The sequence below is a fragment of the Simochromis diagramma genome, unplaced genomic scaffold (assembly GCF_900408965.1).
Source record: "Simochromis diagramma unplaced genomic scaffold, fSimDia1.1 OVJJ01000216.1, whole genome shotgun sequence".
Lineage (NCBI taxonomy): Eukaryota > Metazoa > Chordata > Actinopteri > Cichliformes > Cichlidae > Simochromis > Simochromis diagramma.
Window position 1 is genome coordinate 13027950 of NW_024386883.1, and position 18227 is coordinate 13046176.

At 40.2% G+C, this 18227-nt stretch overlaps 1 protein-coding gene across 2 annotated transcripts; it reads right to left on the reverse strand.

Annotated features, from left to right (window-relative positions):
• Positions 1–2325: 2325 nt before the first annotated feature.
• Positions 2326–17039, reverse strand: rabgef1 (RAB guanine nucleotide exchange factor (GEF) 1). 2 transcript variants are annotated; one of them, XM_040032370.1, is made up of 9 exons: positions 16907–17039; positions 12465–12647; positions 12062–12258; positions 10296–10459; positions 10108–10189; positions 9836–9968; positions 9259–9350; positions 6968–7224; positions 2326–4988 (listed from the first exon to the last, which is right to left on the reverse strand). In XM_040032370.1, exons 2-9 carry the CDS (start codon positions 12641–12643, stop codon positions 4578–4580), a joined length of 1515 nt encoding a protein of 504 aa, XP_039888304.1. In that variant the 5' UTR covers positions 12644–12647; positions 16907–17039; the 3' UTR covers positions 2326–4577. The 2 variants fall into 2 exon arrangements, with proteins under 2 accessions (XP_039888304.1, XP_039888303.1); XM_040032369.1 differs by lacking the exon at positions 16907–17039 and adding an exon at positions 14360–16042.
• Positions 17040–18227: the final 1188 nt, after the last annotated feature.

The window sequence follows — 18227 nt, forward strand, 5'->3', positions numbered from 1 at the left end:
ATTTACTATGATAATCTAATGCTTAGCACAAACAAAAGTGAGGTATCAACATAAGTAACGATTATCTTCATTTATTTACTTGGTTAATCTTTGTTAGTTTGTAACTTGACAGAAGATGAAATATGAATGTCCCCGTCACAGCACTTCAAAAGTGTGTAAACAGTACATCAAAATTAGTTGATTTTAGTACTTTCAGGCTTTTAAATCTGAGATCAAACTGGCAAAAGTAGAGGCTGGAGTCTTTTGTGCAAAAGTTAGCAAGCAACACAGTGGCAGGTGTAACTCGCTGCCCAGGTGTTTCCTTTTGAATCAGTTCTTCACAGCAGGTGAGAGCAGTGGGCGTCCAGCCTTCATTTCATTATTTCACATCTTTTCATCTTGCATCAGTTGGAGCCAGAAGGCTGCACGAAGACCAAAGAGCTGAACATGAAAGAAAAACAACTTATCTGTAAGAAGAGGAAACAAAAAGTAAAGGATTGACATCAAGCTCAGAAAACAGAAAAGAAACTAGTGATGGACTTCAAAATAAACTGTATCCTCCAAGCTTTGAAGAATAACCACAAAACAAGTGTGACATTGACGTGGAGATTTTATAATGAAAAAGTTTGTGTTGTGCACCCAAAATTGGCCTTGAAGCAAAGTTATGAGACAGATCAGAGCATAAATGCAACCTTTGCCAAAGTCGGGGAAAGCCAACAGTGTGAAGAAAACCACAAAGTGCCCTTGACTCAAATCATTCCCGCTCCTCAGCGAAGCACACAGCAGCAAAAACCGTCATCCTCGACAGACTCGGATAATTCATTCTCACTGACAGAGGAACAGATGACAGCAGGGGGGAGCAGCAGGTGTTGTTTAGAAGTGTAAAGATTATTTTGGCAGGACCTTCATCCTGCAACAAGACAGTGACACCCACCCCCCAGCCACACCGAGGTGCAACCAAAGCTTTTATCAGCCTCAGTCTTAAATAAAGTGTCCACTTCAGGCTCCAGATTTAAACCCTACTGAACATTTTCTCTGCAGCGAAGGAGAGAGAAGGTAAACATCACTGGAAGGTGTTCTAAAACTTTTCCCTCTTTTGACATACATCTGTTCACTTGCACATGTGGAAAAGCTGACTTTGACCACAAACTGGCAACAAAACATAAGATTCGACTGTCCCGAGACGGTGAAATAATTTGTAGATGTACATTTAGGTAATTTAGGTAAATGCTTTTGATTTTGGAATATTAAAGTAAAAATAATGAGAAATGTAATTTTACTTTGAATTCAGATTTTAGGTTCATATTTCATGGTTAAATTAACCGTTTAGTTTCTGTTTACTGCAGGTCTAATTCTCACCACGACTACAAAAAAGCACTGAGTTGCTGCCGTGTGATTGGCTGATTAGATATTTGCATTAAGGAGCAGATAAGGAGGTGTACAGTGTATTTCTGCTCCTGTTCACAGACCAGATGAAGTCTGGTGAAGTGTGTTAAAATCATTGTTGTTTTTTTTCCTAATAACCTTTTTAGTGTGTAAAGTTTTTCCCTTTACCTGATGATGGACAGCCTGTTTTTTTAACCACACATACTGACACTGGCAGCTCGTTACCTGCAGTATGACCCATAATTAAAAGAGAATTTTATTTGTTTTTTTACTGTGTGAATTTTCTGGCGTTTAACGGTTCATCTAGCAGAGGCCACAGAAACAGAGACTGTTGTGGAGGGCTGCACCCATGAAGAAATATGAAGAGATAAAATTACTATTGAGCAGAACTGTGTTCAGCTCCACTGGAAAAACTAAATAACCAGCATTGTTATTTTATGCATTGCTAATACTAGGAACAAAAACTTAAACCCTGATCTCTGATACATGAGACCTCTGTAAAGGAAATTGCTGATAAATCTGAAACTGCACAAAAATAGCTGGATTTGGCCAAAATGATACAATTTTAAATTGATGTTTCTTTTGTTTTTAAATTGCCAAATTGTTCAATAAACACTCCAGATTTAACCATTAAATGATTACTTTTTGTAATCACTTAATGGTTCAGTCTTGACAGGGTTAATGCTTTTAACATTTTTGTGTACACGCCATCGGTGAGGTCTTTGTCAGTATGGTGGCTGTAAAACTAACAATGATTTAAAGCTCTGGCTCAGAATTCATTAACAATTTCAGCACTGTTTTTATGTCCTATTATTTACAACAAATAACATTAAAAGTCAAAATTTCCTCATATGTTAGACAACCCTGGAATAAGGAACAAGACCAAAACATTTGTTTTTGTTTTCTTTATTCCACTCAGAAAAACAAAACAAAAAATAAAAACAACAAAATAACATCATCCATCACTCCAATATTTATTAACTGTTAATTTTTTCATATGTGATTCATCTGAAGATTTCACTTTAATTTACTTAAAACTTTAGTTAAGTATTAGTTAAAGTTAAAGTAGCAGATTTACTTCACAAGTCTGGCTCATCACACATTGTTTTTCAATTTCAATTCAACAGATTTCATTATTTTTCATACACACTCAAAATATTTCAGTTACATCTTAAGGCATAAATCTTTTTTTTTTTTTTAAATCACAAACATATAAAATTTATATGAAATAGCTGGGAACTGTAGCTTAGAGTGAATAGTGAAATCGCATGGGACTAGTTTCAGCTGTGGATTAATACACATTTGGCGCTGCTGCTACTGCCTGAACATGTCGCTCTGATATTAGAGCTCTGTGGCACAGAGAAAAAGAAATGTACAGCAAAAACCTTTTCAAGATCAAGCAGTTGCTACTGAGGATTAAACAAGCCACACGTGGCAAATGGAGATGCTTTTTGCAGCGGAGTAAATTTACAGTAATCACACATTTTATAGGCTTTTATACGATCCCTTTGCTTTTATTTCAGCGACTAGCAATGTTATTGGATTTGACAGTACTTAAAAGATCCTTGGTCAATAAATAAACACAGAAACAGGACCAGGAGTGGTTTAAAGTGGCAGACACTGGACTGTTTTAACAATATACAGTACACAAAATGAGATTTAAAAAAAATTTATATCTAAAATACATTAGTAATAGTATTTTTAACATGTAACATGCGTATTTTTGCAATGGTTTGTTACTGAGGCCGGTATGTGGTGCAGAAAGCCAGACAAACACTGTAAATCTTTAAAAACAAATAAAAAAAAACCCCACACAGTACAATATTGAAACATAAATTACACAAAACCTGAAGTGTGTATTCAGGGTAAATTCATGCTTGCAGGATAATTGTAAGCGGTTCTGTGTTAGAAATGTGTAAGACCTGAATTTCTTTTCTCTACAAAATGACAAACGTGAAACTGTCCTCAGACTAAAACATCGATCTGCAGGCCTGCAGATGTTTAAACTTCCACGGCAACAAAAATTCAAGACTGTGGCAGATAACAATGGCAGCTGAAGGTGTTACAGGGAAACCGTAATTGCACGCACACGCACACACACAGGTTTAACTGCAGTAGTCTGCTTTTTAATTTATTTCTTTTGCGGGATCGCTTTTTAGTGAAATAAAGAGTGAACATGTAAAGAAATGTGGGCAAACAAGCTTATCATTTAGGAGCTTATTTTGTCATTAATAAGAGCAAAATCGAAATCACAGCTGACAATAAGTGATTGTCATCTGAAGCTGGTTGTTGTATTTGCGGACTTAAAATCTATTTTAATTGTTACGTAAATTTAGGTACGTTTATTTCATATCATCATTTAGTACTAACACGAGTATTCTCTTCTCCAGCCTGTTAGCATCATCTGCCTGTAACAGCAGCTGGTGAGTTTAACACGTGCTATATTTTTGCCATTTCTTTCTCATAAATTTGTTTGTTTTTGGTTACATAATTACCTGTTATTTTTCATAAACATTTTTACAGCAAATTTGCTATTTTTTCCTTGTAATTTGACCATTTATTTCTGAGAAATTAGCCATTTTTTTCCTCATAACTTTTTAATGCAAACTTGCCTGTTTTTTCTCACCACTTTACAAGGTTTTTTTCCTAATAAAGTTCCTATTTTCTTCTAAAATGACCATTGACCACACCTTTTTTGTTGAACCTACTAAGTTTTGTTTCAAATTTATTTGATTTTTCTTTGTTTTGTTTTTTTTTGTTTTGTCCATTTGGTGTTGAATAAAAGTGAACTGTGCAACATAACTGCAGAAACCTCTACGGCTAAAAGCCAAAACTGAGCTGCCAAATACAGTTCCTGCAGTTCCATAAATAGCCACATGAGGCAGTCTCATAAATGGAGACTGTCAGCATAAACTTCCATGTAAAATGCCCCAAAATACAACAAACTTATACAAAAAGAAATGTTCCATAGCTCGTGCATCCCTTGTTAACAATTGTACGTGGAGTGTGTTTTTATAGTTACAGTTATAATAATAATAATAATAATCAAATAAAAGCAGCTTCTCCCTGTAGCTCACCCCTCTCTCTTCCTTTTTCTGACTGAAATGACTTCACTTTAAATTTAAGGTGCAGAGGCTACTGGGAAACTCCCATTTTCAAAGTAAAGTACCTTCATGGCATGCGAAATGCTTCTTCTCCCTTTACTGACTTTACTACCCTGCGAACACCTGGGGGGTCAGCGGCGGCGGCAGGTTGTCGTTGTCTATGTTGTTGGCATCAATGGCAGAAACTGTGCAGGTCAGCGGATATTTTTCCAGGATGTCGTTCACCTCCCGCTGGACGCTCTCGGTCCAGGAGAGCAGGTCAGCCTGGAGGCTCTGAGCGGCCTCCATCACCTTCTCCTGCCGGCTGCTGATGGTCGACAGCTGCTCCAGATTGTGGTTGAGCTGGGCCAGGACAGGGTTGGTGGCAGCCACGCCAGCTCCTGGACCGGTGTGGGGCCACTCGCCCTCTGCGCTGCTGCATCTTGGCGAGGCTTGGCCCGACATGTAACGCTCAAACTCCTCCGGGGAAAGATTGAGAGACTGAGCGTCCAACTTCTCGATGAAGGCAGCTGCACAGCACTAAAAAATAAAAATTAATTAATTAATTTAAAAAAAGAAAGAAAACCAACTGAAATCATGGATGATTTTCTGACAGCACGTCAAACTGAGTCACAGAGAGCCAGATGGCCTTATGTTACAAGGGTTAGTCCAACATTTTGGGAAACAAGAGTGCATGACGTGACAATTATGCTTCTCTAAAGAGTCACATAAACGTCTCTGCAGGCCTCATTTAAAGCCTGTTAGGATGCAGGTATAAGCACACGTGACAATTAAACCAACTCGGAAATATACTCACCGGCTACTATATCAGATACACCTGTTCAACCACTCGTTAATGCAAATATCTAATCGGCCAATCACATGGTATCAACTCAGTGCATTTAGGCATGTAGTCGACCTGCCAAGCATCATAATAAGGACAAAACATGACATAAGAGAAACTGAACGTGGCATGGTCGTTTGCCCGAATATTTCAGTAACAGATTATCTGCTGGGATTTTCCCCACACAGCCAAAGGAAGCGGTCAGTTCTCTGGGAGAAAATGAGGAAGCCAGAGGTCAGAGGAGAATGACCAAACTCCTTTGAGCTGTTAGGAAGGCAACAATAACATAAATAACTACTCATTACAACCAAGATGTGCAGAAGAGCATCTTTAAATTTACAGCACATCACACCTTGAAGCAGATGGGCTACTGCAGCAGAAGACCACACCGGGTGTCGCTCCTATCGGCTAAGAATAGAAAACTGAGGCTACAATTCACACAGGATCACCAAAATTGGACAACAGAAGATTGGAAAAATGTTGCCTGGTCTGATGAATCTCGGTTTCTGCTGTAACACTTGGATTGTTCCTACTATGCCGTGAAGATGCAAGAATGGGATCCTAGCAAAGTATAACTAATAAAGTGGCCTTTGAGTGTGTATCTTGTTCTGCTTAGCTTAGTGAGGAAGACCTTGTGTGGCTCTGTCTGAAGGCCATGCGATTGCACCAATCAGTGCCTCTAAAACTGGCAGATAAGAAATAACCTTATATAATGCTTGTTTCTTTAAAAGAAAAAAAAGCAGACAGAGACGTTTAAGCCCTTCAAATCTGAAAAATGTATTTGTCTATGACATAACACTCATTAAATACTCCATACTCCCACATATATTTGGATATTATTCATTAAGGGGTTTAATTACATTTGGACAAACTGTGCCGTCAGTAAAGGGAACTAAGTGCACGAATAGCTCAGCAAAGACAATAAAGAGGCGCTCCACATTCCCAGCATTTAAGGCACATCTTGAACAGTGGTCTTATGTTATGTAAATTAGCAGGTTTGGTGTATTGATGTTTGTTAACATGTGTTGGCTGCTAAATAACCACTGAAATCTTTACTCTGATTTTACAGTTATAACACAAAACTTATTTCACTTTTCATTATCTGGATTTATCAATTTTTACTGTAAAATCTCTCAGAATCCTCCAAATTTAACTTTCAGAGACTCAAGTAAAAACTACAAATAAATAATTAATCTGTTCACAATAAAATCCAACAGGAAGAAGCAGAAATTTGTCACAGTTTAGAAGCTTTGACCAAAAAATGTTCCTGCATAATGTTTGCCAATTTAGCTTAAGTATACAAAAACACATTAAATCGGCTTTTCTGCCACCTGAAGCAAACACACTTCTTAGGTAAAACAACACAAATCGATTCCTTATAATGAATCCTGGAAGGAAATTACCGACACTACAACTACACTTTTTTTTTCTCTGTGCATTTTTTGTTAGTTTGGGTTTATTTACTCGATGCACTGAATTCTTTCAAGTAAAGCAGCTCAGACTCATTGCCTTTCTCGTGCATGATGTCATTGTGCTCTCATGAACAATCACCCCTCAAAATCTGTTGGTGAGGCAGGAGAAACACTATTACAGACATGTTAAACTACCCTCATTGGACCCCAGGTCACCAGCTCGAACAGCCTTTGAAGTAGGACAAGAAGAAAGAAAAACAGACCAGGTTGGTGAAGTAGTATCCATCCTCTCCGGTCATCAGCCTGCTGGGGTTGCAGAATCGGGTGATGTACTGGATGTTGGACTGAAGTCGTGGAGGATTAGCCTTCAACACGATGTAAATGAGCGCGGGGAGAAAGTCGTCGGCGGACGCCGGCTCGTTCTTGGTGATCCTAATAGCGCTGAAGATGTGTTTACTGCAGTGTGTGATGCAGGCCAGTTTGTCCCGAGGAACCCTCTTCGAATCCATCTCAATGATATCTGGAACAGACCAAGATTCGCTCATGAAGGCTGAAACAAAGAGCTAATCAGGTCATACGTTTATTAAGTAAAACTTATTTGTTCTGCTCTGGAGGTAAAATATATATAAGGATGATTTACAAATGACTTATTTCCATCCTGGCACTTAAAGAACATTATATATTCACAGCAGAGCGTCTGTCTTCACCATCTGCAGCACCAGACGTCGCACGGCGCTGCCAGATCGAATCCATTAGCAAGTTTAGCTCATTTCTACACATGAAGGATGGATGGAGCGACTGTTTGAAAGCCATACAGCTCAGTTTTAAAGACTACAAAGACAAGAAAAACCTCTTCAAAGGCAGACAAAAGGCTGCTTATTTCTCAAAGGAGAACATAGAACAAAGAGCAGATATACACTCTTTTTCCACAATATTAAGAACACCTGCCTGAAACAGCCTATGTCCCCTCTGGGCTACAAAAACCATCAGGAGGTGTCCTGTGGCTCATATCCGTTGGGATAGGACCCCGTAGATAGGCAGTGGCTGATAGGCTTAACTTAACTGTGTGAAACTGTCTCTGTTCTTTGGATTATTGAACTTTAGTAAATGATTAAACTTCAGATAAAAACTCACTAGGTTTACAAGAACAGCCAATCAACTGCAATGCACACAGCATTATTGCCTCAGGCCCAAGATGGAAAGGTTGCCAGCGTCATTAAAGGGGGCAAGTTTCACTGACCCCATCGCCTTTTTAGGTGTGTGTGGATGCACTGAGCGGGACAAAATGTTGTTTATTTGGAGTTTAAACAACAGAAATGGTTAAAATGTTCAATAAACTACATTTTCTGACATAATTCTGTAATATAATGTATACTTTATTTATCCCTGTATAGAAATTACTCTCTGCATTTAACCCATTCACTCTAGTGAAGCAGTGGGCAGCCAATCCAGCACCGAGGGAGCAGTGTGTAGGGACGGTACCTTGCTCAGGGGTACCTCAGGATAGCCATTCAGTGGATTTTAACCCCCGACCTTCAAACCACTCTACCTACTCAGCTATCCCTGCCCCTAATTTTGATAAATATTTGCAGACATTGATGTAAAGATGTGCACAGTCAGGATTTCTCAGTCTGCACCTTTTCCCATGCTGCATCACCTACAATTTTAATAAAAGACTCATAAATGGAGTAAATGAGTCAAACTAAATTTAAGTGAGTCTAAGCAGTGAAGGTGAACCCTCATGGACTGCTGGCACATCTGTGTGTGAAGTTATAAACATGTTATAAAAAGGCATAATTCACAGAGGTCAAAGCCATGTTTTGTAGGTGGCTGTAAATATGGTTTTTAATGCTGTTAACTTTTAAGATTTTAACATGGGAGTCTATGAGGACAGAGCCACTTTTGGAGCCAGCCTCAAGTGGCCATCAGAAGAACTGCAGTTTTTAGTTTGGGGTTCTAATTCACATTTTCAATCACTTTCAGTAGCAGGGTTTCAGACTGCCAAGGCCTTTGCCTTTGACTGCAACGGATCCCTACAGGAGAGATGGCCCATATTCAGGTGGATTTATACATTTCGCTTCTGGAGATGGATGGATTGCAATTCTGGGAGCTTGGAAGCTCTTCATTGTGTTTCTCGAGCTGTTCCTCAATATTTTTCTGCAGAATGGCGGGGTATATTATCTTTCTGGGGTAGGCCACTGTCTTTAAAGGGTTGGGAGTCATTTCTAGGTTTCCAACAGCATGTACCAGGCGGGTGACAGATGCCCACTTGACTTCCAGCACCCAGTGACTCTGTGGTTTGTAACCATTTTTTGTACAATTTTACTTGGATTTTTAACTCCCCGAAACTGTTTTAATGTGGACACATTGTGTGTGGCAGAAACAAGTGAGGACGGCAGTGATACTCATGAGCAATCATTTATCTGATGGGGTAAAACATTCACTCTTTTTTTAACTCAGATTTTGGTCTCTGTGAAGTTCACGACAAAACTGCAAAACGACAGCACCGCTAGGATCAAGCGCAATCAAACAGCGCGTCTGAGCGCTCGCTGACCTGTTATCGCTTTCACCACATTCTCAGAGACTTCCGGGATTTCTTCATCCATGGACACACACAGCATCTGGATGGTCACCCAGTGCAAAGCCCTGCAACACAGAGAATCAGAATCAGAGGGGAAAAAAAGGCATACAAAGATTGTGTTCATTCACGTAAGCCTGACACCCTTATTTTTTGTATTTTGTGTGTCTGCATATGATGTAACCATACACATTTGTTACAGTCACTTCGCTCCAGGGTGACAAACACATCAGACACGTGCAGCCAGCAGCTGCCACTGTGCTTCCAAATGTAAGAAAAACACAGCTAAAAATGGCTATTGTGTAATCAACTGCACAGACTCAGAAAGCATTCAGACTGAAGTTTTCACAGGCGGATGAAGATTAAAGGCGAGCGCTGTGCACTGAGGCTTTCTATTCACCAGGCACACACACAGCTTACACATAAAAACCCCATGTTTGCACAAAATCTAATGCCAAAGCCAGGAAAATCCACAAAAATGACAATGTGACATAAAATATTATATTCTAAAAACATCAGGCTGTGCTGAGTTGTTCAGTCCAGGAAGAACCACCTTATCCTGTTCTGTGTGGCCAAGTCCTTCCTCTCGTCATCAGTGGTTTCTGGACAGAAAACGCTCTTGTACAGACGAGTCATGATGTACTTTTCCACTTGGTCCATCACCTGCTCCACAGACTCAGAGGAGCCTGGTGAACAAAGGCACAATAGAGCATATAAAATACTGCTTGTGCTGCCATCTAGTGGCTTCTCAGACTATTTGCGTTGAGAACGTCTTAATGATTGTTATAAATACTTGAGGTAAAGTTGCAACTTCTGCAATCCTACCTTTAAAGTGAGTCATCAGGCGGTCGGCCAAATTCTGGTAGAAATCTTGAACGCACTCTGACAGCTCATCGGCACCCAGGTCCTGTTGACAAAAGACCTTAGAAGGTTCTTCGCGTGGAAAGTCATGGAAACATTCAAAAGTAAACGACTGGTGTCATTAAGTCACTGAGCGTCAGAGTACGTCGCACCTTCTTGCTTGACATGTTCACGAGGAAGACTCGGCACTGCTTGTGGATCTCCCGGCCGGGCTTCTGGAGGTTTTTCAGGAAGTCCACAAAGTCTTTGGACACTTGGTCCGTATCGAAGCTTGCGTGGCGGCTGATGGACGGACTGGTTTTACCTTCTTGGGTTTCTAGTTAGGAAAAAAAAAAAATCACGTTTAAAATAAAAAAAATAATTCTCCCCCCAATAGGTGTATATGTGTAGGTACTTCAGATAAACATGTATTACTTACTCTCATCATAGGACACATAACTCCCTACACAGCTGTCATGCCACTAAATAATTGCAAGAATTACCTCTTCAGAGCAAAATTTTTAAATTTCACAGCAAAACACCAAAAAATGTTTTTGTCATTTGTCACAAGTTATTATAAATGCTGTGCAACATCAAGTGTGGATGAAGGAGTGCCCCCCCTTACACCATCAGAGGAACTCAGGACACTTGTAATGTCCATTCACTGAACACTGTATTAAGTACAACTTAACTTAAACAGATTAGACTGTGAATGGATGGAAGTAATTGGCAACAATACTCAGCTAGGCTGTGGGCTTTAGATGATGCACAGTTGGTACTAAGGAGTCCAAATGTGTGCCAAGAACATATCCCGGACACCGGACACATCCTGAACCACTGATACAGGGCTGGCTGGTTCATGCTTTCATGTTGTTTACACTAAATTCTGAGCTTACCACACGCTACAGCAGAAATCAAGACTCACAGACCAGATAACATTTTTCCAATCTACTATTTTTTAAAATTTTGGTTAACCTATGTGATTTGTAGCCTCAGCTTCCCGTTCTTAGCTGAGAGAAATGGCAGTCAGGGTGGTCTTCTGCTGCTGCTGCCTATCTGCTTCAAGGCTCCACATGCTGTGAGCTCAGAGATTCTCTTCTACAATAACTATTTGAGTGACTGTTGCCTTCTTATCAGCTCAAAGCACTCTGGCCATTCTCCTCTGACTTCCTGCAGGATTTTCTCCTTTTCAAACTATATTTGTTAAACCCTAGAGATGCTTCCAGCAGATCAGCAGGGTCTGAAAAACTGGCTCATCTAGTACCAACAACCATCCCACGTTTAAAATCTTTTAAATCACCTTTCTTCATCCTTCTGATGCCTGGTTTGAACTTCAGTTGTTGTTATCCTCTGACCAACAACTGCATGATACCCCTAGAACAACAACATCTGTTTCTACCTTAAGATTTAAAAACAAAGGAAAGCTATAAACATTTAAATATTACTTTCAGGTTCTTTTAACTGAATGGACTGAGAAAAACAGCAATTCTCCTCAGCTTTGGCAGCCAAAGCAAACTAAGCTTTATGCAAACTAAGCCATTTTTTAATGTGGCAAGCAGCTGGGTGCTCTGATGACAGGGGAAGAATATAGATGTTGTTCTTAGGACAGAAACCACTTTCTAAAGTCAGCATGTGCTTCCCGAAGTCTTCATTTCTCTTGGGACCTCCAGCTGTATATTAAACCACCACTGATGACTTATCATCAGTAACCATCCTCATTTGCAGAGCTGTGATCACCACAACCTTGCACCTTAAAAATTTTTTACAACCTCCTGCAGTTGCTTATTATTGGCATGGACGTGGTAAGACACTAACACCAATATACACCTAATCCCAACCCCTGACTATTTCAGGCTAAAGCATGCAGCTGCGAGTTGATCAACAAAACACTCACAAAGCACCCCAAGTGCACACACATTGATGTTAATGAATGTGATACCTTTTTTAGAAGCAGTTCGTGACGAAGGGCTGAAGAACTTCTTGACGGTGGTCACTTTCCGAGTCTTTTCATTGGTTTTCTTCTCCTCAAACTTGGAGAAGGGACCCAGCGAGGCATGTCCGGGCTGCGGGGGCATTGTGGACTGAGTCTGCACGCTGTGACTGCTGGCATACGCTGCCTCCTCCTCTCGTTGCAGCCTGGAACCAAGCAAAGTTGATTAGAGGGGAAACAATAAGCTTGCAATGAGCATGTCTGTTTCTTTTCAAATGAATGCACCTGGTGATTTATAAAGTGGTTCATTCATTAATGGAGCTATTTAGCACAATGTTCTGTGTTTTTGCTTTTAGCCTCTCTCACACTTTGCTTTCCTCTGGAGATGTTTGAGGACTGCTAAAGGTCTTACTTTTCTGCCAGTGCCCAGTCATCCTGGATCTGTTTCTGCCGTACCCGCTGGTACTCCTCCCTCCAGCACTTTGAGCACAGGCCCTGCCAGGCTGCGTTGCCATAGTAACCGCATCCTTTTTTGCACAGCAGGTCTGATTGGTCCACGTGTATCCCCCGTCGCTCCGTCCGCTGACTCATAATGCTGGACGACACGGGATGAAAAATTCATCATCTGATTTATTAGTGTGTTTGTATGCGCTGCTGGTCAGACCCATCTCCCCGCTGCTGCCTGCTTATGCAGCTCAGATTATTAAACAGTTTACACACACAGTTAAGGCAGGAATAACATGCCAGTCCAGCAGCGCTACACTAATAAAACTCTGCAATAAAAATGCAACGCTCTAATTATCGAGTTCTTCCGTAACACTCAGACACAGACTAAAATAAAAACAGTCTTAATACAGACTCTTCGTAACTCAGTTTCACTTTGTCTTTCTCCTCTCCTTACTTCCCAGCATCCATGATTTCTTCCACCTTTTCCTGTATCTTAGTCCATCACAGGAAAGTTGAGAGAAATCAAAGGATGAAAAGTTATTTTAGCACCCTCTGGTGAATTTTTGATAGTTTACAGTTTCTATTTTTACCCATATACAATAACTTCTAAGCATTATTTTTTATTTTCTGTTTGATTAGTATTTGCTTATGCAATTAACCATAGACTGTATATAAAAGATGGACCTGAACCCTATGGCAGAGTGCCTTAAACCTGCAGCTCTTCTAACAGCCAGCATGACCTGCAATCTGTGTCTCAAACTCGTCTATCTAACAGTATTATTATTCATGATACAGAGAATAAAAGCCTTGACTTGGATGAATGCTAATTATTTTTTCACTGCAGTGTGGTTTCAGACCGTGCTTTGAAAAGATTTTCTATAACCGAGACTTTAAGTGGGGATTAGCTACTCAAGAGGTGTGACTAAAGGGACACATACCACATTTACCACTGTAACAACTTCCATGATGGATCTGAGTGACTATCAATGTGTCAAATGTCAGCATGTACACATTTCTGCTTGTTGTTTAGATAGTCAATGTATATTCGCACTAAGCAGCAGGCAACCATAATGGGGTTGGCGTTGGTGCCTGAGTTTGTATAGTAAAACGTTCAGAATGTATCAGAATAATTAAAGTAAATATTCTGCATGTCACCTTGATGGGAATCAGTCTAAAATTGAGTTTCACTTTTAGGACCTGCGATCCTGACAGCAGATAAACCCTAACCTGCCTTTAATTCATGGCATTGTTCAAAAGAAACTTTGGTCTGTGACGCTGTAGAACACAAAGCCAGTTTCACTTGTTTATTACCTCTAACTATGATCTAAGAGTTACCTGCTCCCCAGTATGAAGATTTGCATGTCCTATTCATAGTTTTACAGCTCCAAGAGCAGCAGGTGAAAAACAAACTTAGTCAGCATCTAATGCAGCGAAAGAATAGAGAATTATAAAGAACAAAATGTGAGAATACACAAGGAGGAAAGCCAGAAATCACTAGAAATACAAAAAGCTACACAGACGACACAACAAAGGAAAACTGAGAATAAAACTGAAATAAGATTAACTTGACTTGAACGAAGAAAGAGGAAGGCAGGGGAACGCCTAAAGTCAAAAGACAAACAGACGAGAGAAGGAGGAAGTGAATGAAAACACAAAATGGGAACTAGCTGAATACGACCCTCAGTCACAGGTAACTAAAGCTAACAGAGTCTAAACAGATGTAAGAATACAGCGTAGCTCAAACCATAAACAGCCCAAAGAGCAGATCAGAAAAAAAAAAAAAAAAAAACACATTTAAACTTCTAGATACAAGTAACTAAATTAAAGCAACAACTCTACAAGCAGTGAATTAAGTACTACCTGGAGCAGTGCTTCCCAACCACTGTGCTGCAGCACATAGGTGTGCCATGAGAAATGATCAGGTGTGCTGTTTCCACCTGATTAGTGCTCTAAGCGACCGGCGTGAGTAATGGGCAGAACAATTACACTGTCTTCGACTAGAGAGAAGCACAACTGAAGAAGATGAAGAAGAAATTACATAATAGTCATGCTGTGAGTGAGACAGCACAGCGTGTAATAGCAATAGATAAATATTTGAAAAGAAAAAGTAGTCAATCTGACCTGGGTCCTGGAGAAATTCCGACCCAGATGAAGGCCCTTGCATGAGTAGCGGTCAAACGAAAACAAAAAGGTATACTGGGGACAAACCGAGTCAATTCCGCTATACCTGATGTGCAGGGGGGGGAATGATCAATATGCTTTTTGTGATATTATTGTTTGGTGGTGTGCCGTGTGTATTTTCTAATGTGAAATATGTTCTGTGGCTCCAAAAGGTTGGGAAACACTGACCTAAAGCATAGATATACAGACGACCCACTCCAAAGGTGAACCTAAAATGCAAGGCTCTAATGAGAGGTTCTCAGAATCAGTAAGAATCATGAGCTCCCAAAATGCAGGGAACACGACACTGCAGGCAAAAGATGGCTGCAAATGACAATATGCAGCAAAGTGGAAAAACACTCATCAAAGCAGGCTGTTTTGTTTGCTATGTAGGAATCTATTGTAGTGGAATATCTATTCATTCTTTTTTTTTTTTAAACCAACTGCCTTTTGTTCTGTTGCTTTTTTGACATTATCTACTAAACTAGGCGGTGCTCACGCAAGGCAATCACACTTTTAAGGTTGTAGCACATAAACTTTGGAACAGCCTTTCTCAGCCTATCAGGTTCTATCAGGAATCTTAAACTTGCTAAAAACTCGTCTTCATAGGTTAGCTTTTCTTCATTACTGTCAGTTAAGTCAAATGGCACAGCAGGCCAAACAGCACTAAGTGGAAGTGGAATTTAATAATTTAACCAGTATTATTACATCTGATTGAATTACATCAGTCTGAAAACATGAGAATGAGAATATTGCACATATTACAGCAATTTTATTTGTTTCAGTTCTCACTTTGTTCAATTTACTTCATAATTATTCTATAAATGTTGCATGAACAGCAGTAATAAATGATAATGGGATCGCTGTGTTTCCTGAATTATTTCTGCATAAGAAATCATTCTTTGGTTTGTTTGTTTTTTCTTTTAGCAGATGATGCAAATACAGAAACTACTACAAACTAAATTAAAACTAAAGTGAAACACGTGAACTCACACAGAACCTAGCTGAAACTAAGAAGATGTAAAAGCAAACATTTTAATAATAAAAATTAAAACTAATGAAAAATGCAGTGTTCGAGGCCTCTGAGCAAGCATTCAAATACATCAGAATTACTGTTACCTATGATGTCATGTACTCAATTATCTATATTAGTCTAAGCAGCCACTGGATTATTGTTGGTGGTGATGTTTTCCTCCAGTTCACAGTTATCCTATAGCGCTCTGAGGAAGTACAAACACCATAGGAACATAGTAACAACTGCCAATATCCCCGGATTATTGGACAGGCCCAGAAGACATGATCCCCAATGAACCTACAGCTCCTCCAATCTTTATCTGATGCTGAGACCCGAGAGTCTCTAAAAACTCTAATTTATTCTTAATAAATTACTTAAGCTGCGAGAAACCGCCTCTGTCCGCTGATCAACGGACCCTGACCCTAACCCTTTAATAAACGCTAAGCAGAATTGATATTGTCCTTGCAACACTGGAATTTCATAAATGCACGAATGGCTTGGCGCGCCAAAGAATAACGTCACAACAATGTGATTAGTCACTTGCAATGTTGATCCTGGAACAACATTTACTATGTTGTTCCAGGATCAACACCAACGCGACGATATCAGATCATCCACTTCTTATTCAAGACAAAACAATGTTTAAACTCTTCTGCAGGACACAGGGCTGCAGCGGTTTCCGCATCTGTTTTTCTCCTGATCAAGCATTTTGATTTGCTGTGGGCCCCCCACTGCCCTGATCCTGGGCGCTGCCCTGTCCATTACAACCATAAGAGGGCCATGAACGCTCTTGCAACTCCCGACACCCCCCAGCTGCTTCTTTGTTCCAGCTTCCAAAAGACGGTTTGTTAAACCGTTATTACGTTCCAGCTACAGCTTCAGGGCAGACTTAAAGCTCCCGAGCAGTTCAAACAGTGAAGAATGACCCTCCTTATGAAAATGTTTCGCTACCCTGTATTTTTGTATCACCCAAATCTCTCACGGGTGGTCGATTTAGCCAAGATCAGACCGTCGCAAATACACACAAAACAAGTTTCAGCCCTCCTTCAAGTCCTTAAAGCTTTCAATCAGGTTTCCCTTTCAATTTTTCTGGAGTCTGGAGGTCATCGAGCAGCCAGTCCAGCTGTGTTTTAACGGCCGTCGCAGGAAAAGAAGGCAGCTAAATAAAAATATTACTTGTTTTGTTACTTTTTGAACACGCCGTGTGCCCGCTGTGCCGATCAGGTACTCACCTGTTTGTGATTTCACCGTCCAGGAGCTGGAAACAGACCTCCGCCTCCGATGCGTTTGTGCCCGGTATGCTGACCAGACCGTGAGGGTCCGGACGACTACGTCATCACGCAGACAACACGGAAGTCCGGCAGCTACGCGATCTCATTTATTCGCAAGCATTTTAACTACCCAGACCGGAAGTAGAAACGTACAAGACTCTCCTAACCAAGGATTGTGGTTAGAGTGCCTTCCGTTTCAGATGGAGGACTTATTTTAAAGGATGGGTTATTGTTGTCATATTGATGAACAGGCTGAGATCATACACAATATGCAGTTTCGACTCTCTCACTTTTCGCGCACCCATTGACTCTCTCGTCCTTACATGTTCATTGTAATTTACACCTGCATGTTTGTGGAACTGTTATGTATAATTTGTCTGGAAGAAAGCTTCTTCTCTCGAAAAAGTACATCATAACATCTGAGCAAACCGCACGACTTCTTGGACGTCGTGGGGTTTCTTGGCCAAACAAGTGAAGATGTTTGGCCATAATGTACAGCACCATATTTGGAGAAAACCACAGCATTTCAATGCAAAGCTCTTATACTGTTCCTCTGTTATCTCACTTCCCATTTTATTTTGGTATGGGAAGTGAGATAACAGACGATCTCTCTTCCACTTTGTCCTCAATTTTATTTCTAATGTCTCATTGTCTTTGATTAGTTTCACCTGTTCGTTGTTCTCCAGCTGTGCTTCATCTTCCGTCTGGATTAACCTTAAGTGTTTTCTGTGATTATTAATAGCCCTCAATTCCCCCTTGCCAGTGTCTTACTTTACCCTGCTTGTTGTTCCTGTGTGTCACTACTCAACAGTCATGCTTTTGCCCTGGAGAAGTGTATTTGGGACTTTTACCTTTGATCTTTAATAAAGGTTTGTTTTTTTGTTTATCTTGTTTACTTTGGAGTCCTGCATTTGGGTCCTGGACTGCACAGAGTACCATAAAAACTTTAAACTCAAGACTTTGAATATTATAAACGGAAAGACTGAAGAGAAATTTAATGTACGGACTGTATAGAGAAAGTATGCTGTTCATTCTGTATATGAAAAATATAAACAGAAGCTTGAGGAGCTTAAACAAATGGGCAAGAGTCTGATGTCACTTTCCTAGGCCCAGCCAAGAAGTGCTGTTAGCTAAATATTAACCAACCTAGGACTGAAAAATGAGCTTGGTGGTCTTTGGTATGGTCTTTTATTTGAGCCTCAGACTTTGCCGAAGGGCAGCACAGTAAATTCATCCCAGTGAACCTTGTTTATTGACATCGAGGTTAATGATCAGTGTTTGT